Source organism: Myotis daubentonii, chromosome 11 (genome assembly GCF_963259705.1).
Source record: "Myotis daubentonii chromosome 11, mMyoDau2.1, whole genome shotgun sequence".
Classification (NCBI taxonomy): Eukaryota; Metazoa; Chordata; class Mammalia; order Chiroptera; family Vespertilionidae; genus Myotis; species Myotis daubentonii.
The window spans coordinates 81928799-81956792 of NC_081850.1; the positions used below are offsets into that span (position 1 = coordinate 81928799).

The 27994-nt window shown below is 67.2% G+C and overlaps 3 protein-coding genes across 13 annotated transcripts; 2 read left to right on the plus strand and 1 right to left on the minus strand.

The window, feature by feature from the left end:
• Window positions 1–478: 478 nt before the first annotated feature.
• Window positions 479–1596, plus strand: TMEM210 (transmembrane protein 210). Its single transcript, XM_059658621.1, has 4 exons — window positions 479–739; window positions 901–1036; window positions 1268–1297; window positions 1390–1596. The coding sequence occupies exons 1-4, from the start codon at window positions 655–657 to the stop codon at window positions 1550–1552; spliced, it is 414 nt and encodes a 137-aa protein (XP_059514604.1). The 5' UTR covers window positions 479–654; the 3' UTR covers window positions 1553–1596.
• Window positions 1597–2259: 663 nt separating this feature from the next.
• LRRC26 (leucine rich repeat containing 26) lies at window positions 2260–3718 on the plus strand. The gene is made up of 2 exons (XM_059658613.1): window positions 2260–3221; window positions 3304–3718. The coding sequence occupies exons 1-2, from the start codon at window positions 2531–2533 to the stop codon at window positions 3609–3611; spliced, it is 999 nt and encodes a 332-aa protein (XP_059514596.1). The 5' UTR covers window positions 2260–2530; the 3' UTR covers window positions 3612–3718.
• On the minus strand, window positions 3696–27912 carry GRIN1 (glutamate ionotropic receptor NMDA type subunit 1). 11 transcript variants are annotated; one of them, XR_009447770.1, is made up of 22 exons: window positions 27515–27912; window positions 25122–25256; window positions 22203–22379; window positions 20262–20324; window positions 19420–19520; window positions 15015–15136; window positions 14757–14931; window positions 13079–13223; window positions 12898–12981; window positions 10618–10759; window positions 10412–10539; window positions 9930–10094; window positions 9725–9843; window positions 9502–9614; window positions 9258–9406; window positions 9007–9164; window positions 8640–8801; window positions 8268–8377; window positions 8017–8162; window positions 6700–6810; window positions 4619–4835; window positions 3696–4473 (listed from the first exon to the last, which is right to left on the minus strand). XR_009447770.1 is itself a non-coding variant. In XM_059658592.1 (21 exons), the coding sequence occupies exons 1-21, from the start codon at window positions 27770–27772 to the stop codon at window positions 4405–4407; spliced, it is 2832 nt and encodes a 943-aa protein (XP_059514575.1). In that variant the 5' UTR covers window positions 27773–27912; the 3' UTR covers window positions 3696–4404. The 11 variants fall into 11 exon arrangements, 10 of the variants coding, with proteins under 10 accessions (XP_059514575.1, XP_059514574.1, XP_059514582.1 ...); XM_059658592.1 differs by lacking the exon at window positions 4619–4835; XM_059658591.1 differs by having other exon boundaries at window positions 3696–4835.
• Window positions 27913–27994: the final 82 nt, after the last annotated feature.

A 27994-nucleotide genomic window follows, 5' to 3' on the forward strand; every position in this document is an offset into this window, starting at 1 on the left:
GCGGGCAGGCAGCCCCAAGTGGCAGCTCTGGCTTCAATGACATGTTTAAGCCGGAGCCCAGGACACTGCCTGCAGCCATTTCTGAGCCGCCCACCTCTGGAGGAGGGTGGCCTGTGGGCAGTGCCTCCCACCTCCTCTGGGTGATTGGGGACCCACTGTGGGCCCTCCAAACCTGGGCATCACTGGGGTATGGGCCGGTCCCTCCCCCAAACAGCCAATGCGAGGGCAGTGGGCACAGGGCCACTCCCTGGCCATCCTCAGCCCCTGCTTGTCCGGCCCTGGCAGGAGGGCGGTGACCGGTCACCAGGCCCCACCCGAGTGGCTGCCGTCCTCCTCAGAGAAGCGCCTGGGAGCCGCTGTGTGAGCTGCCCGGTCCGGGGGGCACTGCACCCCCGGCCCAAGTGCAGGGCCCGCCCCTCCCCCTTTCCCATGCAGGGCTCTGGTCCCTCCCCACTGCCCCTCTAACCTGACGGGGACCCTGAGGGTGACTCCCAGGCCCATCCACCCTGCCTGCCCCACCCCCACCCCCAAGGGCGAGCGAGGCTCAGGCTGAGGCCCTGCCCCCACCCTCCCTGCCTCAGGGCCCTACTGTGAGGTCAGCGCCTGCCGCTGAGTTCCGTCCAGAGGTGTGTGTGGTCAGGCTGGAGGCCGGACATGGCCCCCTGGCCGCAGCCTGACTTCTGCCTGCTTGGCAGCCCCCTGGGCCTGATATGCTGGTCCCTTTTGATCCCGGCTGCAGGTGCTGCTCCTGCCCCAGCGCCACCCTCGCCAGGGCCCCTCCTTGTCCCAGCGGGCCCATGTCCCAGTCGATGGCCACCAGGGTTGGGGGTGGCTGGGGGGTCCTCACGGGGGGCTGACGATGGCCCCTGGGCCCCGGCCCCCTGGCCCCTGTCTCTGCAGCTGGAAACCACTGCGACTGCAGCCTGGGCCTCAGCCGGGAGGCCCTCATTGCCCTGCTGGTGGTGCTGGTGGGCATCAGTGCCAGCTGCTTCTTTGCCCTGGTCATCGTGGTGGTCGGCGTCATCCGAGCCAAGGGGTGTGTGAGCCCCACGGCCGGGGGGAGGGCCCCCCTGCCTGCCCTGGGCCCTGGGCCCTGGGCCCTGGGCCCGCCAGGAGAGGGGCCTCCTGCCCCCAGGACAGGATGTCACAGGGGCTGGGCCTGGCGTTCCCAGACTGGGCTGGGGGAGACGCGGGGGGCGGTGGGGGGGCACCTGGGCTCCTGGAGCGCAGCCTGTTCTAGGATTCACACCTGCCTTTGTGCCCCCAGTGAGACATGCACAGGAACCATGGACAGCAGGTGAGTGTGCTGGGGGTACCCCTGGGTGAGGGTGCGCTGCTCCCTGTTCCCTGCTCCCTGCTGGGGGGCACTGACCAGTCCCTGGGGCCCAGTTTGGTGCAGGAGGACCACCTGGACCTGCAAACGGTGCACGTGGAGTCCCACCACATGGACGCCAACCTGGAGCTCTCCCCAGAGGACCAGGGCCTGGTCACCATTCCCATGGACCCTGCCCAGGCCCTGGAGGAGCCTCTCTGCCCACCGCTGCCTGAGTAGGCGGTGGCCGCAGGGGGAGGGAAATGAAATCCTATTTACTGTTCTGCACTGTCTTCTTCATGCCCTGTGGGCATTGCCTCTAGTCGGGGAGGGTCTTTGTGCGCCTCTGTCCCCACCTCTGTGATGGGGTTGGGCCGCATAACTCCAGGCACCTGGGGGTCCCCCTCCCCATGGGCTGGGAGCCACACCCTGGTCCTCTACTTCCCCCAGCGGAGCCTCAGCCCAACCCTGTAGCCGGAGTGCCTTGGGCCCCGCCCAGCCCAGCCCTCAGAAAACCCCGGGGCAGGGAGGGAGTGGAATCGGCTATGATCATTCCCAGGTGTCCCTGCCTGACCCACACGGTCTCCTTGAGATTCCAGGAAAGTCCTTGGGGTGGGGTGGGGCAGGCCTGTCTCCCCAGCCTTAGGGAGCAGCCTCCCTCCACCGCTGGGCCTGTCTCCCCCCCCTCTCAGCATCACCCCCTCCAGCAGCTCCCCAACCCCCGAGCCCCCACATGTGCTCCTGCAACACCAGTCATGCACTTGGGGGAAGAAACATCCCCACTTGGGGGTGGGGCTGTGTATCTGCACAAGGGTCACTTCACTGAGCCCCGCCCTGGCAGAGACCCGGTGAGGAGCCGGGCACACTGGGTCCCATTGCCATTCGGTGCGTCGCCTCCCTGGTGGCTGTTGTGGGGTCCGGTTGCTCAGGCCTCGGAGGAGCTCAGGGTGTTGGGCGACGCAGGAGGCGGGGACACCTCGCCTGAGCCGCTTCTGGCTCGGAGCCAAGAGGAGCCGGCAGCTCCGGGACAGGTGGCTGGCAGCGCTGGGCCCTGGCCATGTGCCTAGCGCCCGCCCTAGGCCGGCCCGGCCCTGGGACAGGAACTGCCGGCGTTGGGGCGGGAGAGTTAATATTTGTGCCGCACAGAAGGGACCGACGGGCTCCAGGAACACAAGAGCGGAGCGGCGGCCTCTCTCGGCAGGTCCCACGGCTGCCCCCATGCCGAGCCCCTCTTCCTCTTGGCCGCCGCTCTGGCTGCTGCTGCTGTGGCTGCTGCTGCTGTCGCCGTGGCCAGTCCGGGCTCCAGCACCTGCAGCGGCCACCCCGACGGGGACCCAGATGGGAACCCCAGGCTCCCGAGCCTGCCCGGAGGCGTGCGCGTGCGCACCGGGCGGCCAGGTCAACTGCTCGGGGCGCGCGCTGTCCGAGGTGCCCGATGGCCTGAGCCCCCGCGCGCGCGACCTGCTGCTGGACCGCAACCGCGTGCACACGCTGCCGCCCGGAGCCTTCGTGGGCGCGGGTGCGCTGCTGCGCCTGGACCTGCGCGAGAACGGCCTGCGCTGGGTGCACGCGCGCGCCTTCTGGGGCCTGGGCGCGCTGCAGCAGCTGGACCTCGGCGCCAACCAGCTGCAGGCGCTGGCGCCCGGCACCTTCACGCCGCTGCGCGCGCTGCGCAACCTCTCGCTGGCGGGCAACCGACTGGCGCGCCTGGAGCCCGCGGCGCTGGGCGCGCTCCCGCTGCTGCGCGCGCTCAGCCTGCGGGACAACGAGCTGTCCGCGCTCGAGCCCGGGCTGCTGGCCGGCCTGCCCGCACTCCGCGCGCTGCGTCTGCGCGGCAACCCCTGGGCCTGCGGCTGCGCGCTGCGCCCGCTCTGCGCCTGGCTGCGCGCTCACCCGCGGCCCGCGCCAGGTGAGCCCGGGGGGCGCTGGCGGGACGGGGCGGCCGCCGCTGCGGCCCGGCCACTGCGTAACGCCGCGCCCGTGTCCCGCAGAGGCCGAGACGCTGCTCTGCGTGTCGCCGGGGCGCCTGACACTCAGCCCCTTGACGGCCTTCCCCGACGCCGCCTTCAGCCGTTGCGCGCAGCCGCTCGCCCCGCGGGACCTGGTCGTGATCTACGTGCTCGGGCCCCTCTCCTTCCTCGCCAGCCTGGCCGCCTGCCTGGCGCTGGGCTTGGTGGTCACCGCCTGCAAGGGGCGCCGCCAACTCGCCTTCGCCCGCGCCCCGCGGAGACCTCCGAACCCCAGCCCGCGCGGGGCCCCGCCTGCGGACTCTGGGAGCCCCGCCGCCGCTGGGATCTGAGGGGGCGCCGCTGCCCCAACCTTCCCCCACCCCTCGCGCTCCTCCACGCTCCTTCCAGGCGTCAACAAGCAACACAGACCGAGCTGTTCGTGACATTCTTTTAGGCATCATCACTGCACACACTGGTCGGGGGAGCGGTGCGCTGCGCTCCGGGCTCTGGGGGGAGGTCAGCGCGCATCCGCGCACAGGCTGCAGGGGAAGGCACGCGCGCACTGGGACACGGACGGCTGGGCCTGTACAAAGTGGCGGGCAGGGCTGAGGGCAGCCCCGAGCCAGCGATGGGAAGCCGTCCTGGGCTGCATGCCGGAGGCGGCGAAGGGAGGCGCAGTCAGTCTGGAGGAGCAGGTCGGAGGCAGCGGGAGCCCCAGGGAAGGGCTGCCAGCTGGGGAGTCGGGGTCTGCAGTCGGGGAAGGGCAGGGCCGATTGGCAAAAGGGGTCCAGAGGAGAAGGGGGAGGTCAGAAGAGGAGAGGGTGGAGCCGCGGCTGCTAGGAGCCGCCAGGGGCCACAGGCCCCCACTGGGGCACTGGGCGTGGCTGGGGAGGAAGGGGGCTCGGTCTCTGCTCCCAGCCTCTCTGCCTGGGGCCAGGTTCGCCCCTCTCCCTGCTCAGACCCAGGCCCTGCCTCTGCCCAGCCAGCTCAGCTCTGGCGCGCCTGGTCCAGCGGGGCGGACGGACGGGCAGGAGGCCGGGCGGGCAGTCTCGGGCGTGTGGGCTTCCCTCAGGGCTTCCCGAGCAGCAGGACCCATCAGTGTCCTTGGCCGGGCTAATGGGCAGGTGGGCGCCTCCGGGGGCCTCACACCACGGTGCTGACCGAGGGATCTGAGAGGTTGAGCGGGCCCGTGATATCAGTGGGATGGTACTGCTGCAAAATAGAAATACACAGACAAGGCGGCCCATTAGCCCGACACTCGGGGGCACACGCGGGGCCTGGACGGGTGGACCAGCCGGCCGGCCGGCGGGCAGGCGGGCGCGGCCTGGGGGAGGCTGAGGGTGCTCCTCCCCCTGACCCCGTCGTGCTCCGGGACTCTGCGTGGGCCAGGCCGCTGTCCCGTCCGTCTGTCTGTCTGTCTGCGGGGGAGGGGGGCAGAGGAGGGCGGGCAGGGCGTCTCAGCTCTCCCTATGACGGGCACACATCTGCAGCTGGCCCTCCTCCCTCTCAATAGCGCGTCGCGGCAGCACTGTGTCTTTTTGGTTTTGCAAAGCGCCGCGTCCACCCCCGGTGCTCTATAAATAAGAACCAACAATCAATACCCGCTGGCCCCGCGGCCACCAGGGACCCCAGCCCTGAGCGCCCAGTGCCACCCTGGCCCGGACCGGCCACAAGACAGGGGCAGAGGATCTCAGCAGCCGGACCGACCCCCCATCCCAACAGAGCCCCCCGCCCAGGCCTCCCTCCGAGCAGGTGCCCAGCCCGTAGCCGAGTGGGAGCTGGGCTGCCCTCCCCCGCCCGCCCGGTCTCCCCAGTCACCCCGGCAGCGAAGGGCCAGGCCCAGATGCCATAGGGGGCCAGAGCTGGCCTGGGGGGTGGTCCCTGATGCCCAGGGAGGCTTGGGTGAGGCCTCCTATGGGAGTGTGTCCGGAAAGGCCCTGTGAGTCTCTGAGCTGCACCTGAACCAGGTGGGGGGAGCCTGCCTGCTCTGGGTGGGGGTGGGGGAGCAGGACTCAGTGACGCCCACCAAAAGCAGCTATCGCCTGTGGGACTTTTGTGCTCCTTGCAGCTGCCTTCCCAGCGTGCTGTCTGTGGGGGACACCTGCACCTCTGGACTGCGCACCCCCCTCCTCTCCCTGCTCGCCTGGTGGTGCCCCTGGCTTGGGCAGCCCAGCCTGCGCTCCAGCCCCACCGACTCACTACCTACCCACCAGCCCTGCACCCAGCCCCTGGGGAAGAGCAGACAGGCCTCATGGGGGGGGGGGGTTTGGTGCCCTCTGGTGGCTTCACCTTGAATTCACATTGTGCCACGCCCTGGCTGTGTCCTGGGGGCCTGCCCCTCATCCTGTGCAGGGGGCAGGATGCCAACCCACTGCCACCTTGGAGCAAGCTCCTGTGGGCTCAGTCCCTGCACGGCCCCCTTCCCACCTGGGACCAGGGTGTGCCTAGCAAGACTGGGTCCGTTTGGGAAGCTTTTGGTCCAAATGCGCAGAGTTTGTGGGGACAAGATGCCCAAGGCGGGAAGGCAGGGAGCCCTGGGCTCAGGCAGAAGGCCTGGCTCCGACGTGGCCTGGGGGTCTGGAGCTGAAGTGGGGGTCCCCAGGGAGGCCTTCCCTTCCTGGCCTCTGTCTGGGGGCCTCTGTGCCCCACGCTCTGGAGCCCACCCCACCCATCCTCACACTCTCTGGGGGCAGCCGGTACGCCTCCTGCGGGGCCCCTGCTCCGCCTGGGGTGGGAGCTGCCCGCTCTGGTCCAAGCCACTACCTGCCTGAGGGTCCCCTGTGGCTGGGGCCTGTGCCAACTCCAGGCCCCAACCGTCCACCCAGAGGGAGCCAGGCCCCGCCCCCAGCCGCCCACACAGAGACCACATGGAGGGATGCAACAGGCATGGCTCTGGTGAGACAGGTGAGACAGGTGTCTGGGTGGCGGGGCCGGCAGCCAGACAGATGGACGGATGGGACGTCACAGCCACCCCACCACGGAAGTCGAGGGCAGCGGGCCCCCGGGAGAGACCGAGAAGCTGATGTGACAGTGAGGTGGTGCGGCCACCTGAGGTGTGAGGAGCCCCGGACCGGGCGGCTCTGGGCTCCCAGGGCCCCGGGCGTGGCCCCGAGACGTGAGGCTGACTGGCTGACCAACAACATGACACAGCTTCCAGATGGCGCGTGGCGTCATGGCATGGGGGGACTAACGCAGAGACACATGGGGACGAGGACCCGTGAGGGCCAGCGGGGAAGAGGCCCTGAGAGGGGCCCAGAGAGAGAGAGAGAGAGACCTAGTGTGCTGAGTGAGTCGAGATGAGGGCAGAGGCCACAGCGGTTGGGATGGGGTGGGTAGGGTGGGATGAGAGGGAGGGGGAGGGCACGCCTGATGCACGGGACACAGACACGCAGGGGCGAGAGAAGAGTCGGAGACGGGACTGGGCGTTCTTCCCCTTACCGTGTCTTTGGAGGACCTACGTCTCTTGAAGCTGGAAGCCAGGGTGGAGGTGATAGCCCTAAATGTGGCTTTCTTTTTAGGGTCGGGCTCTGCTCTACCACTCTTTCTATCCTAAAATGAATATGTATAAGCGATTAGACAGCTAAGGGGGACGGCCACACCTGCCCTCGCCTGCTCCTTGGGGGCCGCTGGCCGGCCGCTCGGGCCCTGCTCCTGCCAGCCTCCTTGCACCGGGCCGCCGGACCCAGAGCCGGACCCGCGCAGGCGGCCTCAGCTCCTGCCCGGGTCGGGCCTGACCTTCCTCGTGCTGGGGCTAGACTTGGGGGGTCCCGTGTGGCTCTCTTTCCGGGAGGTCGCCTGGCTCCCTGGCTCTCAGGTGTCCCAGGAGGAGGGGCCCTCGGAGCACGGGAGGACCTGCCCCTCAGGCTCGCCGGCCATCCTGACCCCCGAGGGCCCAGCAAGATTCAGGAAGGGGCCGCGGGGCCAAAGGTGGGCGTCCAGATGGATTGGAGCGATAGACAGAGGCAGCTCCCGGGACCCTGGCCTCGGGTCTGATGGCCAGGCTGGCCCTGTGCCCGCCAGTAAGAGCAGCGACCGGGTCCTAAGAGCAAGAGGGGGCAGATGAGAGGTGGGGGGGCTCCAGCAACCACCCCCCAAGGCCCTCCCTCTCTGCTCTGCCAGCTTCACCCCAGGACACAGACTCTGGGGAGGCACCCAGAGAAAGAGAAGAGATGCACAGACTGACCTTGGACCGTGGGCAGGAGCCACGGCCTCTGCCAGCCCCACTGCCTGCCCCGCCCCAGGTGGGCATGGCTGCCCCTCACGCAGCCTGCCCCCTGCTGGCAGCAAACTCCCACAGACGCGGCCTGGGCAAAGGCAGGGCCAGCTGGACCCCTATGGAGCACAGGACATAGCAGGCAGCAGGAAGGAGGCCCGGGGTGCTGAGGAGGGGTGCGGGCGGCGAGGGCGGAGAGGGCAGATGCGTCTTAGACTCACGTGCTACACCCAGGTGGGTCCCTGTCTTACCCTGCCTCAGTTTGCCTTCCTATGGGATGGGCGCTGGCGGGCGACTCTGGAGACAGAGAGGCCAGGCAGAGGCTTGGAGCAGGGCACGTGGCCTCCCTCGGCCTGGCTTGGCAGTGGGCAGCCACCTGCAGGTGGCCCCCTACCGACGCGGCCCCTGGCTGTGGCTCCTAGCTCCAGGCCTGCTCCCACGGGCTCCGGGAGCCAGGGCCAGCGCGCCGGCCTGTGGGGATGGAGGAGGGCTGGGGCCGGGCTGGGCCGTGGGCACCAGGCCTCGGGGGGTGGCCGCCCTACCTGCAGGTTCTTTCTCCACACGTTCACCGCCGCGAAGGCCAGCTGCATCTGCTTCCGGCGCGCATCCTTGTGTCGCTTGTAAGCGATTTCGATGAAGATGAGGAAGATCCCCGCCACGATGCCCCCGGCCACGAGCATGAAGACCCCTGTGGGCCAGGCCCCGCGCCTCAGTGTTGGCTGGCTGGGCTGCCGCTCCGGGGGGACCCCCTCCAGTGTCTCCAGGGGCGCTCAGGGGAAACGGGGAGACGCACCTGCCATGTTCTCGAAGGTGAGAGTAGCAGGGGCATTGCTGCGCGAGTCACACTCCTGGTACCGCACCCACGTCTTGTCCAGGTCTTCCATGAAGCCGTTCTCATGGGACCTGGTGGGCAGGCAGCAGTGGGGCTGGAGCCCGGGCGGGGCGGGGCTGATTGGGGGCGGGGTCTGGGCGAGTTGGGGGCGGGGCCCGGGCGAGTTGAGAGGAGGGGCGGGGCCTGGGCGAGTTGAGGGGAGGGGCGGGGCCTGGGCGAGTTGGGGCGGGGCCTGGGCGAGTTGGGGCGGGGCCTGGGCGGGGCCGCCTCTGCTCCGGATCGGAGGCGGCGGCTCTCCGAGAGCGAGGAGGGGCGCGGGCGAGGCTGACTCACTTGAGGATGGACAGGGAGACGTTCTGCTTCCAGGGGCTGTCCTTGCGCATCCCGATGCCGAAGCCGGAGCGGAAGAACAGCTCGCCCGTGGTCACCAGGTCGCACTTCTGCGAGGCCTCGAACTCCAGCACCGCCGAGTCCCAGATGAAGGCGTGCAGTTTGCTGCAGGCAGGGGCGGGCGTCACGGGAGCCCCGCACAGTCGGGCGACCCTCGACCCGCACGATCGCATGCCGTCCCGCCAGCCTGAGCCTCCTATCTGTCCCCACCCCATGGTTCCCACCCGCTGGGACCCTCGCTTTTCCTTTAAGGGTGGACGCCTGCTGGTCCAGTCCGCCCCCACGTGTCCCGCACGGCCCCGCCCCTCACTTGTCCCGCACGGCCTGGATGGCCTCGGCCGCGCTCTCGTAGTTGTGCTTCTCCATGTGCCGGTACATGGTGCTCAGCTCCACCTGCCGCCGGAAGTAGATGTCCACCGAGCTCTGCTTCACCGTCGCGTAGATGAACTTGTCCGAGGGGTTCCTCAGCTGCGGGTCAGAGGCGGGCTCGCGGCTGCTCCCCAGCCCCACTCGGCGACCCCCGCTGACCTCCCGCCTCCGCCCCCGGGAGGCTGGCCTCACCCGCGGGTCGTTGATGCCTGTGATGCGCTCCTCGGGCCGGTCCAGGACCAGGAAGGCCGCCAGGTTGGCGGTATAGGAGGCCACGATGATCATGGCGAAGCCGGCCCACACCATGCCCAGGATGCGCGCGGAGAAACTTCGGGGGGCGCCTGTGGGCAGAGACCGTCAGCGATGCGCGGGGCCGGTGGGAGGGCGGCGGCGCAGGACCCGGCGGGCGGAGCGGGGCGGGGCCTGACAGCCTCACCTTCGCCGATGCCCGAGTTTAGCAGGACGCCCCAGGAGAACCACATGGCGGAAGACAGGGTCAGCGCGTCCTCCTCCTCCTCCTCGCTGTTCACCTTGAACCGGCCGAAGGGACTGCGGGGCGCAGAGCGCGGGCGGGAGAGGGCGGGAGAGGCAGCCCCGCCCCGCCCTCGCCCGCTCCGCCCGCCCCGCAGGTGGAGGGTCCGGCCCCCGGCCGCGCTCACCTGAAGCGGTCCAGCAGGTACAGCATGACGGCCACCACGTGCACCGACAGCCCCACCAGCAGCCACAGCGTGCTCTGGAAGGGCTGCATGAACGAGTCCAGCGTGCTCCGCGGGATCTCCTGCGGGCGGGCGCGCGTCAGCGTCAGCGTCAGCGTCGCGGGGCCTCCCAGGACCCCCCTCCCTCCCGCCCGGGGCCCCTGCCTACCTTCTTGACCAGAATGGTCAGGCCCTGGTACTTGAAGGGCTTGGAGAACTCGATGTACTGCGCGCGCTCATTGTTGATGGTCAGTGGGGCCACGATCATGTCCGCCTGACCGCTGAGCAGCTCGCCCATCATCCCGTTCCACTCCTTCTTATTGCTGTTGTTCACCTGTGGGGGACACAGCCGCCGGTGGGGGTGCGGGCGCCACTGGCCCCACTCGCGAGTCAGGCTCCCGCCCTAGTGCACCTCCTGGTCGCCCGCTCCAGACTCCGCCCAATCTGAAGGCCCCCCTCGCTCAAGACTCCGCCCAACAGGGAGGTCCCGCCCACTCCAGATTCCGCCCAATAGGAAGGTTCTGTCGACTCCTGGCTCCGCCCAGACGGAAGGCCCCGCCCACTCACGACCCTACCGGTAGCAAGACCCTTTGCACCCGGAAGGTCCTGCGCGCCCCCCGCGCCCCCCGCGCCCCCTGCGGCCCCGCGTACCCGCTCCTGCGTGCCGAACTTGCCGTCGGCCACCAGGTGCACCTCGTAGGTGAAGTTCATGGTCCGCGCCAGCTTGATGAGCAGGTCGATGCAGAAGCCGTAGCAGCACTGAGGCACCGTGTGACGCGCTGCGGGGAGGAAGGGGCGGTGACCACCGGCTCCCCTCCGAGCGGCCCGTCCCCGGTGCCCGCCCGGCCCCCGCTCACGGCTGCCCGGCGAGGTGTCGTTGGGCCCCGTGCAGATCACTTTCTTGACAGGGTCCCCGTTGACGGTGGACTCCTCCTTGCACGTGCCGTCGCTCATCGTGGGCTTGACGTACACGAAGGGCTCCTGGTGGATCGTCACGATCTGGGGGGAGGCGGAGACCGGGTCTGGACCACTGCCCTCGGCGGCCGCGGGAGGGTGGGCGGGGGCGGCGCTGTCCTCTTCTCAGCGCCTCCGAATCCCAGACCCTGACGTTTCCCCGTCCTGCTGCTGCTCTCTCTGGGGCCACCAGCCACCGCCAGCGTCACCTCCCCGCTGCGCTCAGGAGGGGCCCAGGCTCAGCACCCAGAAGGCACCCGGCCTAAAACAGCGCCTGCTCTTGGCCGCTTGCCCTTTGGGTCTCGGCTCACAGGTCACTCCCTCCGTAAAGAACCGCTGGGATGTCCAGTCTGTCCTGGGCACGGTCTCTGACCCCTCAGGGATGAGGAACTCCTGTCCCAGCCCAGAGCCTGCCCCATGAGGACAGGGTGCTGTCCCTGACCTCCCCTCAGAGCCCGCACCGGCCCCAGGGCCCCAGTCCCTGGTCTGACTGCTCAGCCTCCCCAGCGGCGGGCCTTGTCTGGCCATCCATCCTCCCTCCCTGTGTCCCCTGCTGACGCCACCCTCGCTCCCACGCCTGCCTCTTCCCCGGGGGCTCACTGGGGCTCAGGCTGGGCTCGCCCCTCCCCTCCCTCCAGGGGCTTGTGGGCTGGGGGTGGGGAGGGCAGATCCGGGCGGGGGGGGGGGGGGGCGGTATTGAAGCGGAGCCCGCGGCGCCCTCTGCTGGGACCTGGAGGAGCCTGGGCCGCGGGGGCGGGCGGGCCCAGTCAGGGCCAAGGGCAGCACTGGCTTTTCCCCAGGGGACTGCGAGCCCCTGAAGGAGCTCGGTGAGTTTTTAAACTTTCACCGTGTTTTTTTCTTAAACAGCAATACATGTTTCTGCTTTTTAAAAGTCAGCGGAGCCCTGGCTGGCGCGGCTCAGTTGGTCTCATGAACGGAAATGCTGCCGCTTCAATTCCCGGTGAGGGCACACCCAGGCTGGGGTTCAGTCCTGGGTCGGGGTGCACACAGGAGGCAACAGATGGATGTTTCTCCCTCTCCCCCTTCCTCTCTCTCTGAAACCACTAAGAACATATTTAAAATAAATAAGTGAAAATCAGTGGGGAAAAAAGTAAAAAGCTGGCAGCCCAGGTGGGACCATCTGACCATTGGTGTTTTCAGACTTTCCAACACGTGGTGCCTGGACTTCAGGGGAAGCCCACTGGCCTATGGAGGAGGGTGTGCCCTCCCCTCAGGCAGGTGCTGGCCAAGGGCTCGGGTGAGAGGCCCTGTGGGTGGGCCCAGGACACAGGCAGGACCGAGGGCAGGGCCTGGGACACTGGGAGGAGGTGGTTGGTGATCTAAAACACTGGCCTGGCCCTGGCTGGTGTGGCTCAGTGGATAGAGCGTCGCCCGCTGCTGAAGGGTTCTGGGTTCGATTTCAGTCAAGGGCACATGCCCGGGTTGCAGGCTTGATCCCCAGTAGGGGGCGTGCAGGAGGCAGCCGATCAATGATTCTCATCATCGATGTTTATATCTCTCCCTCTCCCTTCCTCTCTGAACTCAATAAAGACATATTTAAAAATTGGACCTTCAGGAGAGCCTCGCAGGAGGGAAGGGCCAGGAACGAGCCCAAAGTCTCTGGGTAGCATCAGGCCAAGGAAGGGCAGCTGTGAGGGATGAAGCCGTGGGGGGGGGGGGGGGGGGCGGGAGGCGCCCAGAGGCCCAGGGAGAGTCCCGGGGGGAGTGGCTCCCACAGGGAGGCCAGGGTGGAAAGGACAGTGTGACCGGGCGTGGCAGGAAGCTGGCGTGGGGCTGGCGAGGCTCTCCCACAGGGGAGATGAGGAGTGTGGAGGTGGCAGCCCTGGCACCAGAGCTCGGACAGAGCGCTAAGGCTGCATGAAGCCCACAGGGTGCCACCCCTCTGCCCTGTGTCCCCCAGCAGCTCGTCCTCAGAGAAGTCCTGTCCCTCACAGCTTCCCCGGATTTAAGTGGGGAGAGAGCCACGGGGTGGGGGCTGGCAGCCCCCCCCCTCCCCCCTGCCTCCGGGCTCCCTGTGCGGAGCCAGGTGTGTGCTGGCGGCCAGGTGCTGTCCAGTCCCCACTTCCTTTGGGCACTTTGTTGGCCGCCCTGTGCCCTCCTCTGGGTCTGAGGGGTGGAGGGAGTGTCCAGGGTGAGGGTGCTGGGCGGGGCGCGGGCCCCACCTTCAGCCTGGTGGACATCTGGTACCCTCGGGGTTTCTCTGTCTCTCCGCCCGGCCAGATGATCTTCCGGTCGTTGGGGATGACCTGGGGGTGGGAGTATGAGATGGAGGGTGGCCACGCAGGGGTCTTGGCCCCAGGACCCTAAGGCCCCAGCCCCCACCCCCTCATGACCCCCACCTACATGGGTGCCGTTGTAGATGCCCACTTGCACCAGCTTGCGGTTCTGCAGGTTCATGATGCTGTAGTTGGCGAACTTCCGGTCACCGTCCTCATTGAACTCCACGCGGCCCGTCACCCCTTCCGCGTACTTGGAAGACATCAGCACTCTGGGGGGCAGCGTGGGTTCCACTTGACTGCTGGGGGCCTCCATTCCCGGCCTCCCGCTCAGCCTGACCCCGCCTCCCGCGCAGCCTGACCCCGCCTCCCGTGCAGCCTGACCCCGCCTCCCAAGCAGCCTGACCCCGCCTCCCGCACGGCCTGACCCCCCCCCGCCCCCCCCGCCCCGTTTCCCCTAGCAGCCTGACCCTGCCTCCCGCGCGGCCTGACCCCCCCTTTCCCGAGCAGCCTGACCCCACCTCCCAAGCAGCCTGACCCCGCCTCCCAAGCAGCCTGACCCCGCCTCCCGTGCAGGCTGACCCCGCCTCCCGCGCGGCCTGACCCTCCCCCGCCCCCCCCCCGCCTCCCGTGCGGCCTGACCCCGCCTCCCGCGCGGCCTGACCCCGCCTCCCGAGCGGCCTGACCCCGCCTCCCGCGCGGCCTGACCCCGCCTCCCGCGCGGCCTGACTCCGCCTCCCGAGCAGCCTGTCCCCGCCTCCCGAGCGGCCTGACCCCGCCTCCCGCGCAGCCTGAGCCTAGCCTAGCGGCTCCTAGCCGCTGCCCCAGTCCCGCAGACCCTGAGCTGTGAATCCCGCGGGTGGCGCGCAGGTCTGCCTGCACCTGGTGGACAGCACACCATGGCCGCAGAGCAGCTCCTCGAGCCAGCCCGGTGCTGAGGGTTCTCTGTGGGCTCGGATCTATCCTCATAGCCCTGTCCTCGCTTTACTGCCAGAAAGGACACAGGGTGAGGTCCTGTCTGTCCGCGTGTGCATGTGGCATACCCAGCGGGGCCATCGGTGTGCACACGTGATCCTTGGTATGCAACCCCATGCACGTGCGTGTGGCATGTGTGCTTCATGCCTCTGAGTCTGTGCACATGTGTGTGCACGCGTGTACATATGCCCTACATCTGCAGCTGTGTGTGCTCCTGCTGTGGACACGGTGGGCTGTGGCTCTGCGTGTGCAGCTCAGTGCTTGCTACTCAGGGGGTGGGATCTAGTGATGGGCTGGGCCTGCCCACCTGAGGGCCGCGAATTAACTCCTGCCCACTGCGGCTTTCTGCTTGGGCCTGTGGCCCGCCCTGGCTCTCTCCCTGCAGGTTCGGGTGCCATCCCTGGTTCCTTTACTGAACGCCTGGAAGCGCCCGGTCCCCACCTGCTGCAGGCTGTCAGCCACCCGGGGAGTTTCAGGGTTGGTTGCAGTGTTAAAAGCTGGGGGCAGGAGCTGTGGAGGCAGCGACAGGGCCGTGGTGTGTGTGGGAAATGGGGGGGATGATTATAACAGGGGAGCAGGGGGTGGAGGGGAGGAGTGGGGACAGAGGGACCTGGGGTAGGTGACTGTGTCTGTAGCTTGTGGGCAGCCGGCTGAGCTGGACCAGCGGAAGAGCCGCTACTTCCACCTCCTAAGAGCCCTGTCCGCCTCCAGAGCGGCCCCGCCCACTCAGAGAGGCCCCGCCCACATCTCAAAGAGCGGTCCGCCCACTCAGAGAGGCCCCGCCCACATCTCAAAGAGCGGCCCCGCCCACTCAGAGAGGCCCCGCCCACCTCTTGAAGAGCGGCCCGGTTTTCCAGATGTTGGTGTTGCCCACGCAGCCCCGCGGCGGGTCGGTGATGTTCTCCTTCTCCAGGAGCTCGTGCACCGCCTGGGCCACCACGCCCACCGCGTCGCTGATGTGGGCGGACTCGTTCTTGCCGTTGATGAGCTGCAGCCCGATGATGCCTGGGGCGAGCGAGGGCTTAGAGCCCGTGGGGAACCCCGTGTGGGAACCCCACCCGCCGGGGCCAGAGGGGCGCAGCACTCACCGTCCGGGGCGTAGCGCAGGGCGTTCCCGGAGATCTCGCGCTCCCCCACCAGCCACACGTACCCTGACCCCGTCATGTTCAGCATCGCGGCGGCGCGGTACACGGTGGCAGCGTCGTCCTCGCTGTGGGGCAGAGGGGGGTGACGGGCCGGGACTCCCGCCCTCCCCGACCCGAAGCTGGCGGGCGGCTCCTCTCGGTTCCTAGGTCCTCCTCCTGTCCCTGCCCCTCCCCCAACCCCTCCCCTGGAAGGCCAGCCCTGCTCCCCCCCCCAGCCCGTATCTGGGCCAGGGGACCCCACAGAGGTGAGGCGCAGACCCTAGAGCTTCCCAGGCCGCTCTTGCTGGCCCCCTGCCCTTGCCCAGCAGGGTCAGGGGAGCCAGGGTGGCAGTGGATCATTTTCTATTGATCGCTCAGCCACCCGTTAGGGGGCACTGTTCTAAGTGCTGCACAGGGGGCAGGCATTAGTACTATCCCTGTGTCAGGAGGGGAACCTGAGGCACCCCGGGCACGTGAGTGGTGCTGAGTGGCTGAGTCAGGCCTGTGCCTGAACCGTTCACTCGGGTGCCCCTGCTCCTGTGACCTCCTGAACAAGCCACACGACCTCTGGCTCCCATGTCCGCACTGGAGTGAGGGGCCGGGGGCTCTCCAGGTTGGTCGGGTGCTGGGGGGACCCAGGGCCTGGGAACTGCCCTGAACAGCACAGCGGAAGCCACAGCGAACAGGAGGGCTGCTTCTCCCTTCCGGAGTCTAAGCAAGCAGCCGTGCCCTGCCTGCCACCCGGGCTGGGACCACTGGCCAGGCAGAGCACGGGCCCCGCCTGGGGACACACGTGCTCCTGAGACGTCAGGGCGTCCTCATCCCCATGGACCTGGCCCCTGGTGGGCACTGTTCCCGTGTGTGGGCAGCAGGTGCAAGGGAGGTGGACAGATGCCCGAGGGCTGAGCTGTTGTCCCATGGCTGACCGTGGAGACCGAGGGGGCCCTAGGCTGCCGAAGGGGTCTGCCCGGATTTCCTCAAGGATTAGCTGGTGAAGGTCTGAAAGCCTTCGCTCTCAATGACAACAGTAGCGCCCAATGGGAGCAACGCCGAGCAGGGCGGCGTCACACTGTGGCCTAAACCAGAGCATTCAGCCACGATCACCGGCAAAAACAAACTGTGCCTGTCGGGACGCGGGTGCCCGCAACGCCTGGCAGGGCCTGTGCCGGGCAGGTGGAATGACACACTAAGCTGGCATCGAGTAAATGGTGCATCAGGAAAGCAGCTGTAGACAAGCCTGGCCGCGCCATCACACTGGCTCATGGAGACAGCCGACTGCGGCAAGAACAGTCCCAGCCAGAGAAGGAATGTTTGGAACTGAATTCTCTGCACTTGGTAGAGAATTGGTAAAAAACAAAAAGTAAGATTGGCTTGATGAGGTTTCTGTACAAAATGCAGGAAGCAGGAGCCAAAATGTGTCCGGTTGGAGCGCCAGGGTCAAGAAGACTGGTGCTGGCACTGCCCAGGGGACGGCCTTGCCGCTGGGCTTCTGGGGCTGAGGGTGCTGGGGCTGGCCTGCCCTCTGCGGTGGGACTGGCCTCTGCTCCAAAGAGGCCAGCGTGTGAGGGGAGGGACCCTGCCACTCCTGCCAGCCCAGAGGCCTGGCCTGGGTGGATTCACGAGGGTGCTGGTGGGTGGTGGTTGCTGTGAGTGCTGAGCCTTGGTGGGCAGTGTACCTGCCTGTGAGGGGTGTATGCATGTAGGTAGCATGTGGTATGGTCCATGTGATCATGCACACAGCACACACACACATGTGTGTGCTACCATGGAGTACATGCATGTACTTGCATATAGGTGTGCACATGACCGTGTGCCTATGTATTCATTCGTGTGCGACGTGCCTGCATATGCACACATGCAATATCTTGTGTGCACATGTGATGGTGTCTATATGGTGCCGGTGTGTGAGCATATGCATGCATTAAATATGATGTGTATGTTGCACATACACATGTCTATAGGTGTGTGCATGTGATGTACACACATGTATACCATATGTGCATGCTGTGTGTTTATATATATATATGTGCATGTGCAGTCTGTGAGAAAACACGGTGTGCATGTGTGACAATTATGTGAATATGTTGTTCCTGTGCACACATGCATGCATGTGTGTGCACATAGGTGTGTGTGTGTGTGCGCGTGTGTGGTGTGCGTATAATGTATATACGTGTGGTGTATAGGGTGTGTGCTTGCATGCGTGTGGTGTGCACATAGTTCCCGTGGGTGGCTCTATGTGGGTAGTGCATGTGCCGCTGTCCGCTGTGACCATGTGCCCTTCTCTGGGCGGACCTTTGTCGGAGCCACAACTGGCAAACTGGTCCTTGACCCTGGGGCCAGTGACACAGGACAAGACCCTCTCAGGGCGTGTCTGGGGCCTTCCCCTTCCATGCCTGCAGCGCGTGGGCAGGGTCCCAGTGACCAGAGGGGAACAGTGGCGAAGCCCCCCCGCCCCCCGCTGGGACCTGGGTGGGGTTCCGTAGATTGGCTTTGCCTGTGGCTCTCTGGCTCGTGTCCTGGTGGCCACTCTGATTACAGTGTGTGGATGGGGAGGCCTAGGTGGGTGCGACCTTGGCCTTTGCAAACATGCGCCACTGTTGAACAGCTGTGTTTTGGGGTCACGGCTTCCTTGGTTTGCTCTGACCTGGATGAAGGGCCTGATCTAGTCACCTGTCCACTGGCCTGTCTGCCCATTGGTCACCCACCCAGCCACCCTCCACCCACCACAGCCTCCCGATCTCCCTCCAGCCCTGTGACCAGTGAGAAGTGTCACGAATAGGGAAATAAAGGAGGGGTCCAGGCGGGACTTACTCTGGGCAGGACTCTCCCTGGGCGGGGCTTGTCCTGGGCGGGGCTTTCCCTGGGCGGGGCTTGTCCTGGGCGGGGCTTTCCCTGGGCGGGGCTTTCCCTGGGCACGACTCTCACTGGGCGGGGCTTTCCTGGGCGGGGCTTGTTCTGGGCAGGACTCTCCCTGGGCGGGGCTTGTCCTGGGCGGGGCTTTCCCTGGGCGGGGCTTGTCCTGGGCAGGACTCTCCCTGGGCGGGGCTTGTCCTGGGCGGGGCTTGTCCTGGGCGGGGCTTTCCCTGGGCGGGGCTTGTCCTGGGCAGGACTCTCCCTGGGCGGGGCTTGTCCTGGGCGGGGCTTTCTCTGGGCGGGGCTTGTCCTGGGCGGGGCTTGTCCTGGGCGGGGCTTTCTCTGGGCGGGGCTTGTCCTGGGCCGGGCTTGTCCTGGGCAGGACTCTCCCTGGGCGGGGCTTGTCCTGGGCGGGGCTTGTCCTGGGCGGGGCTTTCTCTGGGCGGGGCTTGTCCTGGGCGGGGCTTTCCCTGGGCAGCTAGGTCCAGGTTGGGCTTGCTCTAGGTGGGTTTCCTCAGGGAGGGGCTGTGTGCCCTCTTGGCTTTGCCTGGCGGGTCTTTAAACCCTTCTCCGAAGCCCTCCCCACGGGGCCCAGGGTTGGATGGTCAGCGTGGGCAAGTCACTCGTGACTCTGAGACCCATGTTCGCCACTGTAAGGGGGGGGTTTAGCACCCTCTTTTTGTACCTCTGTGGGTGGGAGTGGGCGGTTTCTGCTTCCAAGCCCCGGAGCCCTGGTCGGCCCTGCCCTGTGACCTGCCTGGGCAGCGGGCACCTCGCTCTGTGCCCGAGGTGGGCTGACTGAGTGTGCAAATGCCCCCCGCCTGGGCCTCACACTCTCCTGCAGGCCAGCAGCTGTGGGGCGTGCCTCTGGGCCGATGGCCCTGCTGCTTTTCTGCCCTGGACCGGAGCCCAGGAGCATCTGCGCGGGGCAGGCAGCGGGTGGGCCCAGCACACACTCCTGGCGGCCCCTGGGCTCTTCTGGGGGCCTGGACTTTCCCTCCCCAGAAGGCCCAGCCACTGGCAAATGGGGAGATTGTTACTGTCGGCTGGTCCCTGAGCGGGAGGTGTGGGGCCGGGCCCTGCAAGGACAGCCTGGTTCACTGTCCCTAATGCCCCCTCCCCGGCCGCCGCCTCCAACCGCTCCAGGCCTGTCCCTGCCTCGGGCCTTCCCGCCTGGGCTCACCGGACACCCCATCCTCAGGGCCCCTCCCTGAGTCCAGTCCCAGAGTGCAGTGTTACCCCATCGGCCTTCCTAAGGGCTGGAGCTTGTCCATACCCCACCCCAAAGCCCAGCTCAGGGCGGTGGCAGTGGTGACTGGGGAAGGGAGAGAGAAGGCAGGAAGGATGGACGGAGAGAGGGCGCCCCACCTGCCAGGTGGCCAGGTCCCCAGGTCCCCAGGCCCCCGTGGAGGGGCTCTCTTTGGCAAGGGCACTTGGGAAGCTGAGGCGCAACGGTGCCCTCAGCCCCGCCCAGGGGCAGCCGGGGTGCAGTGGGGGAGGGGCCGCCCAGCCTCACCTGGCGGAGAGGATGATGACCCTGGCCTCCAGCTCCCGCGCCTCCATCAGCAGGGCCGTCACGTTCTTGGTCCCCGGGTCAAACTGCAGCACCTTCTCCGCCTGTGGTGTGAGCAGGAGCGTTAGCCGGTGGCCGGGCCGGGGACATAGCGCCTCAGGGGCGAGAGTTGGGCCGCAGCCACTAGGAGTCCGAGGCAGCTCCGCTAGGGCTGCTCGGCCTGCACCTGCCACCTGCCCTGTCCACTCGCCTTCCTGCCGCCTGGCCTGGCCTGACCTCGCTCGTCCTTCCTGCGCCTGCTCGCTGGCCTGCGCTGCGCCTGCTCTCGGACCTCTCTCTCCACCTGTCACTTGGTCCTCTGTGCGCCGAGCATGCAACCGGGTGGGCCGAGACGCAGAGAGCGTGCAGCGGACGGAGCCTGGACGAGGTTTGGAATGCAACTGGGAGCAGAGATGGGGCGGACTTGGCCCAAACCACGGGAGCTGCTCTCAGGCCCGATCCACAGGCCCCTGCAGAGTGGCCCGGACCCCAGCAGGCAGGCGGGCGGCTGGACGGACGGGCTCCCTCCTGGGTTCCGCGAGGAAACCCCGGGGGTCCCAGAGATTCGCATGCACCTCCCGAGGCGGCTCCTCCGGCAGCGGCCGCTCTCACGCAGGCCCGGCCGCGGCGATGGGCCGGCCAGGGACCCAGGCTGCCGCTCCTGCCCTCTCCTGCCTGCGGCTGCCTCTCTGACCTCGCTCTCCTCGCTGCTCGGCCTGCGCTCGCCTGGCCTGGGCCGGAGACGGCCTCTGCGAGGCGCCGGGCCGGCCCCTGCGGTGGGTGGCGTGCAGTCCATGCATATATACCTTGGGTCCGCGCTTGTTGTCATAGGACAGTTGGTCGAGGTTGTCATAGTTCCTTTTTTTACTCTGATGAATAATGTGCACAGAGAAAATATGCAGACACAGAAGAAGATTATAAACGGTTGAAAATGACGGCGCTAAAGCAATCACACCACCTCCTCGGGCGTCTGCAGATGGGCACGTACCTGGAGCTCGCAGACACCTGGGCCCCGGGCGGGGCCGGGGCGGGGCGGTGCTGGGGGCGGGGCCTGGGCGGTGCCGGGGGCGGGGCCGGGGCGGTGCTGGGGGCGGGGCCGGGGCGGTGCTGGGGGCGGGGCCGGGGGCCACTGAGGCTCCGGCACGAAGCTGTGCTCTCGAAACCAGTCATGCGTGGGAGAAAGGGCGCCCCTGTTCCCGCCCATGCCGCACGGATCCCGTTGGGGGCCCCCCTGCCACCCCCCGCCATGCACCTGCTGTGCCCCATGTCAGTCCTGAGTGGGGGGTGAGCCGCCTCTCCCCGGGCCCTGCCCTGACAGCCCGCCTCCCGCACCCTCCCGTGGGCCGTTCTAAGGGGTCCGTGTTCTGTGCTCGCTGACTGGGGTGCACACACCCACTGCCCTCTGGAGAGCGAGAGGGGTTTGTGTACACGTGTGCACAGGGGTGGCAGGCACGTGCCTGGGAGCGTGAGCCTGCGTCAGCCACAGGGCGGGTGTGTGTGTGTGTGTGTGTGTGTGTACGCGGGCACATGCTTGTGAGCTGGTGAGTGAGGTGCCCGAGTGCCCGGCGGCCGGAGGGGAGGGTCTGGCGGGAGGTGTGGAGTGACTGGGTGGGCCTGTGAGGGTGGGCACGCGTGGCTGGTGTGGGGGGTGTCTGATGAGTGTGAGTGTGCCCCGGGCATGTGAGTGTGTGTGGCCCTGGTGGGCTCGCCCGGAGGACCTGCCTGCCAGGTGTGGGGCGCTGTCTCGGGGGTCCCCCAAGGCCCTGGCAGCCAGCCCTCCCTCCCAGCCTCAGCCGATCCCCACAATAGGAGCCCCCAGGCCCTCTGGGTCCACTCTCTGGCTTCAACCCCCACCAGCACCCACTATTCCCTCAGGGTCTCTGGCGCCCGGGGCCCGGGGTTGGCACTAAGCCTGTGACGCCCTCTCCGACTCGCAGGGGACATGCTCCCCCACCCCCTGGCCTGCCTCCCTCCCTGTCTGCCTCCCTCCCTCTCTGCCCAGCGTGGCCTCCACCCCCCGGGCCGGGGCCCAGCGCTGAGGGCCAGGCTCTGCGCTGGGGCAGGCTCCCCTGGGCCTCTGGTGAGCGCCAGCTGGCAGTGGGCGGGCAGTGAAGAGATGGGGGTCACCTGGACCCCCAGAGATTGCCGCAGCCCTGCAGCGTGGGGGCGGGGCTGGGGTCAGTGTACCCCAGAAGCAGGTGTCACTTTGGTCTCCAGGCGGAGCCAGCCCTGTGGGGGGAGGTGAGACGAGGGGGCTGGGGGCCTGGTGGGGGTTGGGGTGGCTCGTGCCCGGGGACAGGGGTCTGGGGAGGGCGATGGCGCTGTGAGGTGGAGGCTGCGGCGAGTGGAGGGAGGGGACATGAGTGGGGGGCAGCAGGGAGGTAGCGGGCCCTTTGGGAGGGGTGTGGCATACGAGGCCATCCCTGAGCAGGGCGCCCTGGGGGAGGCCGCTGGGGAGGGGGCAGGAGCGCCCCAAGTTCTGAGAGTGGCTGGGGCGAACTGCAGGGGCAGGAGGGAGGGTCCAGCCGGCGACGGGCAGTGGACCCAGGAGGGGCGGGCGGGGCGGGGTGTTTGCGGAGCTCCAGGTGGTCCTGCCTCGCCCGCAGGGACGGACACAAAGGAGATTTGGACTAAATGGCAGAAGCGAGTGAAATGAGCCGAGGACAGGCCGGGGCGGGCGCCGGACGAGGTGTGTTGGCCATGCAGGATGGAGAGAGAGACGGCGGGCAGCGCCCGCCCGCGCCCACCTTGGACTCGCGCTCCTCCAGCAGCGTCTCCAGCCGCTTCTGCGCCGCGCGGCCCTCGTGGTCGTCGCTGACCAGCAGGATGATGTGGTTCCAGCTGTAGACGCGCATCATCTCGAACCAGACGCTGGACTGGTGGGAGTAGGGCGGCACGGTGCGCAGGAAGCTCAGGTGGATGCTCTGAGGGCGGGTGGGCGGGCGGGCGGGTGAGGGCGCGGCTCCCCCTGCTCCTCCCTCCTCCCTCCTCCCTCCTCCCTCCTCCTGCACCAGCCACACGTGCCCAGCAGCACCTCACGGTGCCGGCAGGTGTGTGTGGGATGAGCCCCCACCTCCCCACAGCCAACCAGCTGCCGCCACTGGACGACTTGGGCTCAGAAAGTGCTCCGCAAGCCCGACTCCCGGTGGCGTGGCTCAGGGGTTGAGCACCAACCTATGAACCAGGAGGTCAGGGTTCAATTCCCGGCCAGGGCACGTGCCCAGGTTGTGGGTTTGACCCCCCAGTGTGGGGTGTGCAGGAGGCAGCTGATCCATAATTCTCTCTCATCATTGATGTTTCTCTCCCTCTCCCTTCCTCTCTGAAATCAATAATATCCTATATTATAAAAGGCTAATATGCAAATCGACCGAACGGCGGAACGACCCGTCGCTAAGATGCGCACTGACCACCGGGGGCAGACGCTCCACACAGGAGCTGCCCCCTGGTGGTCAGTGCGCTCCCACAGGGGGCGCTCCACTCAGCCAGAAGCCAGGCTCACAGCTGCCTCGCCCACCTCCTCAGCAGTCGGACATCCCCCGAGGGCTCCCGGACTGCAAGAGGGTGCAGGCTGGGCTGAGGCACCCCCCTCCCCCAGTGCACGAATTTCGTGTGCTGAGCCTCTAGTATATATATAGTGCCCCCCGACATTGGGCCTCTCGACGATCCCCACTGGGGCTTCCCCGGGGCCTTCCCAACGTCAGGCGACTGGGATCTACCGGGGAGGCTGTGCCTGCTGGCCCTTCCCGGCCTGACTCGCCGGCTCATGATCTCCAGGGAGGGAAGAGGGAAGGGGCTCCCCCCTTCTCAGCCGGGCCCTGGTCTGTCCAGGCAGCACTGGCAGCCCCATTGGTGTCTCTGCGACCCACCGAGCTTGTGGTCCTCTGAGACCTCCAGATTGTTTTCCACCTGCTCCCCCTTGTGGCCTGGGGCAGTGCCTTGGAGCCCCAGTGCAGGAATGCCCCTTCAGCCCTGTTGGTCTTCCCAGTGGTTAGAGCGTCGGCCCACAGACCAAGACGTCCTGGGTTCAATTCCTGGTCAGGGTACATGCCCTGGTTGTGGCTCGATGCCCAGTGCAGGAAGCAGCTGATCAATGAGTCTCTCTCATCATGGATGTTTCTATCTCTCTCTCACTCTCCCTTCCTTTCTGAAATTAATAAAAATATACTTAAAAAAGAAAAAAAGGATGGCCCTTCAGCTCTCGCTGGTTTGGCCAACTGGTTAGAGCTTTGGCCCACGGATCCAAGGGCCTTGGGTCCAATTATCAGTCATGGGCATGGACCTGAGTTGCAGGGTCCCGGCCGGGAGAGAGGGGTGCGGGAGGCAGCCAAGCAGCATGTGGCTCTCACGTGGGTGTTTCCCGCTCTCCCCCTCCTCTCTCCTCCTACTCTCTCTGGACATCAGTGGGGAGGGGAATCCTCGAGGGTGGGTTATAAAACAGGAACAAGAGCGCCGTTGCCTCTGTCCGGCATGCACCAGGCCCAGGGCGGCACGGCGGCAGCTGGGGTCTTGGAGTGGGGTCGAGCCAGGCCTCCAGCCCATGTCAGGCACCGCTTGGCTGCACATTGGGACCAGGAGTGGGGCCGGGGCAGCTGGAGACGTGGCCATGACGCTGGCCTCACGCTGGACCAGAGAGGGGGCCACGGTCTGGATCTGGGCTTGGGGCATGTGGTGGGCGGGGCTTGTGCCCTGGGAGCCGGCCCCCCATCCCTCCTCTCCCTCTCCCTCCCCCCTCGTCCCCCCTCCTGCTCTCCCCAGAGGTGTTTCTCCTCTCTGCAGCTGGAGGCTGGTGCCCAGGGACGAGGAGGCAGGGGAGGAGCCCCACCTCCCACAGTCCAGGGACCTCTGCTTCCGGGCTATGGTGTCTGACCCTCTCAGCGGGCCTTCCGCCGGGTGTGTCAGTGTGTGTATGAGCCTGTGCTGGTGTGAGCGTGCGTGTGAGTGTGCATGTGAGTGTGAGTGTGCTGGTGTGAGCGTGCGTGTGAGTGTGAGTGTGCATGTGAGTGTGAGTGTGCTGGTGTGAGCGTGCGTGTGAGTGTGAGTGTGAGTGTATGAGCCTGTGCTGGTGTGAATGTGCATGTGAGTGTGAGCATGCATGTGAGTGTATTGAGCATGTTCTGGTGTGACTTTGAGTGTATGAGCATGTGCCAGTGTGAGCGTGCATGTGAGTGTGAGTGTATGAGCATGTGCTGGTGTGAGTGTGAGTGTGAGTGTGCATGTGAGCGTGTGTGTGAGTGTATTGAGCAGGTTCTGGTGTGACTTTGAGTTTATGAGCATGTGCCAGTGTGAGCATGCATGTGGATGTGTGTGAGCATGTGCTGGTGTGAGCGTGTATGTGGATGTGTATGAGTGTGGGTGTGTGCAGGTGTGAGAGACTGTGGATTTGGTTGTACCCGTGAGTGTGTGTGCGTGCGCATTGCTGTGCATTGCATGGGTGAGTGTGTGTGGGTGTGGGTGTGTGAGCTTGCACAGCTGCATGTGCTCGTGTATCGCCCTGTGTTCCGTGAGCCTGGGCCCCTGGTCTGAGCACCTGCCGTGTCCCCCCGCAGGCAGCTGCCGTGGCCCTGGGCATGGCGCCGTGGGAGCCCTGGGCGTGGCGCCGTGGGAGCTCTGGGCACCGTGGGCCTCAGCACAGAGCTCAGCACCGGGCGGCCCAGGGCGAGGCTCACCTTGTCTGAGTAGATGGACATGCGGGTGGTCAGCCCCAGCACGGGGATGCGGTAGAAGCCGGCGGTGTAGGAGACGGGGGTGGGGGTGAAGTGCTCATTGGGAGTCGGGGGGTGGCTGACGAGGATGGCATAGACCTGTGGGTGAGGGACAGCGTCAGTTTGAGTGTGGGCGGCCGGGCCCTGAGCCGGGGCCATGGCCAGCAGGGGAGGGCCGGGGGCGCCATCTGTGCGCACACAGCACGGGGTGCACACCCACCAGGCAGGACCCAGAACCCCCTCTGATATCAACAAATCACAGGGGTGAGGCAGAGGCAGAGCCAGGCTGGGGTGGCGCTGAAGACACACAGGGAGGCGACAGGCCCTGGCTCACGCCGCCCCCTCCCCAGGCCTCTGGCCGCCCTCACACTGCAGGGGCCGCCTCCAGTGTGTGCTGAGAGGGAGGGCGAAGGCCCCACCCGGCCATACAAGTCACCCCCAGAGTGTGCTGGGAGGCGGTTGGTCCCGGACGGGGCGGACAGCCACCCCACACCCTGTCCCTCATCCGGCTCAGGGCTGGCGCTCCAGGGGCCGGGCACCACTGAGGGGCCGGGTGAGGAGCTCCCCGAGGCCTCCAGGGGCAGCTGGGCTCCCTCAGTTTGAACGAGACCCAGTGCCCAGGCTCAGGGGTCGGGGAGGGGGGCAGACGGCTGGGCGGCTCCACGCTGTCCTCACATGAGAAGGACCCATGTCGCCCGGCCCGCTGCTCAGGGGTTGAGCGTCGACCTATGAACCAGGAGGTCGAGGTTCGATTCCTGGTCGGGGCACAGGCCTGGGTCGTGGGCTCGATTCCCACTGGGGGCGTGCAGGAGGCAGCCGATGGATGATTCTCTCTCATCATTGATGTTTTTCTCTCTCTCCTTTCCTCTCTGAAACGGAAATAAATAAATACGTGAAGGGCCTGTGCCTGTCCCAGCTCTGCCTTCCCCTCTCTGAGCCACACAGGCCCCTGCTTCTGCGAGCGGAAGGGTGGTGTGCACTGGCCCCCATGCAGGCAGCGGCGGCCGTGGGCTCACCTGGCCCACGGGGCGTGCTCAGCGAGGGACAGCGATTGCTGTCACCTCGGCGCATGGGGCTGGCTGTTCTCTGGGGAGACAGTGCCCAGACAGCAAAATTGTGAGCTGCAGGGGTGACCCCCAGAAAGGGCCCCACCTGGACCCCTGACTGCTCCCCCCACCCTCCTGCACAGAGCGAGTAACGGAAGGAGCGCCCCCGGGCGGGCATAGGAGTGGCCATGAAGGAGGGAGGGAGGGAGGGAGGGAGGAAGGGAGGGAGGGAGGGAGGGAGGGAGGGAGGGAGGGAGGTTTCTAGCACAGCTCTGGCCCGGCTTGGGCAGGTGAGCTGCTGGGACTGGCCCCCCTCCCTGGCCCTCCCTCCTCCCTCCCCACCCCATTGCACCAGAGGTGCCCGGTCAGTGTTGGCATCGGCGTGTGTGTGTGTGCGTGACATGAGGGTGTTTGGGAGCGTTTGCCAGGGGTGCGTGTGCACACTGTACCCCAACGCCTGTGTTTAACGGACATGTGGAGGGGTCCCGGAGCCTGGCGTGTGTGAGCAGGTGTTTGCGTGTGCCCTGGGTGTGCCAAGCAGCGTGTGGCGCATGCGTGCGTGTGTCTGCGGCGTGGCGTGGGGGCAGGTGGTGTGAGTGTGTAATGAGTGTGCCCTGCGACATGAGCTGGTGTGAGTCCCTGCCCCCTGCAGACACGGGTGTGTAGGAGGCAGGGTCCAGAGGCGGCCCTGCTCTTACATAAAGGGCTGCAATGCGGCGATCCCGCGGCCTCATTGGCATTCAGCGCCCGTGCCCGGCGGATGGCTCCCAGCGCGCCACCCTGAGTCGTGTCCTCCCCCGCAGCCTGGCTGCCTGGCTCCCCTGCTGTGCCCGCTGCCTCCCCCGCCCCCAGCCCCGCTCCTGCCCTCCAGCACCTGGCATTTCCCAAAACAGGCAGACCTGTGGCAGAGGCGGGGAAGGAAGGGAGGGAGGAGGAGAAGCCGGAACAATGATGCCCCGGGCGCCTCTGCTGCGACCCGGAGCCCCCACCCCCACCCCCGGCCACACACACACACACACACACACACACACACACACACACACACACCCCAAATGCCTGTCACACGGCTGCACACGCTGGTCAGGTCCTGGAGCCCTTCTGAGGGGTCACTGGCCACGGTGGCAGGTGCCCAGTCGGTGCCCAGATGGGGCGCCGGCTGCCAATGAATCCAGCCCTCTCCGGCGGGAGGTAGCCGATGGGGGTCCTCTCCGCGCCAGAAGGAGAAGGGCTGGAAGGTGGACGGAGCTGGGACGCAGAGGGGCTGGAGGAGGTGGGGGTGGGAGGGGGGAGCTGGCGGTGGGCGGGGCGCACCTGGCTGGAGATGAGGTCCTCGCACACCGACAGGGCCATCTGGATGGCGTTGGGCTTGTGGGTGACGGAGGTGGCGTTGAGCTGGATCTTCCAGGCGCCGTGGCGCTTGTTGGCCTGGTTCACGGCCTCGCGGAACACCTGCTCGTGCTTCCGCGTGCTCAGCACCGCGCCGATGTTCACGATCTTGGGGTCGCAGGCGGCGCGGGCGAAGGAGCAGGAGAAGAGCAGGGCGAGCGTGAGCAGACGCATCGTGCTCATGGGCGGGCGGCGCGGGCGCGGGGCCCTCGGCGCATCCCCGGCCCCAGCGGGGCGCCCCGGCCGGCCTGCGCGCACCCGACCCCGCGGGCGGGGGGCGCCAGGTCCCCGGGAGCCTCAAGCCCAGGGCGTCCTCGGGAGGCAAGGGGGCTCCCGAGCCCTCGGCCGGAGGGGACCGTCCTGGGCGCTCGCGGGTTCAGGCTCAGCGGCGGGCGCTGTCCGCGG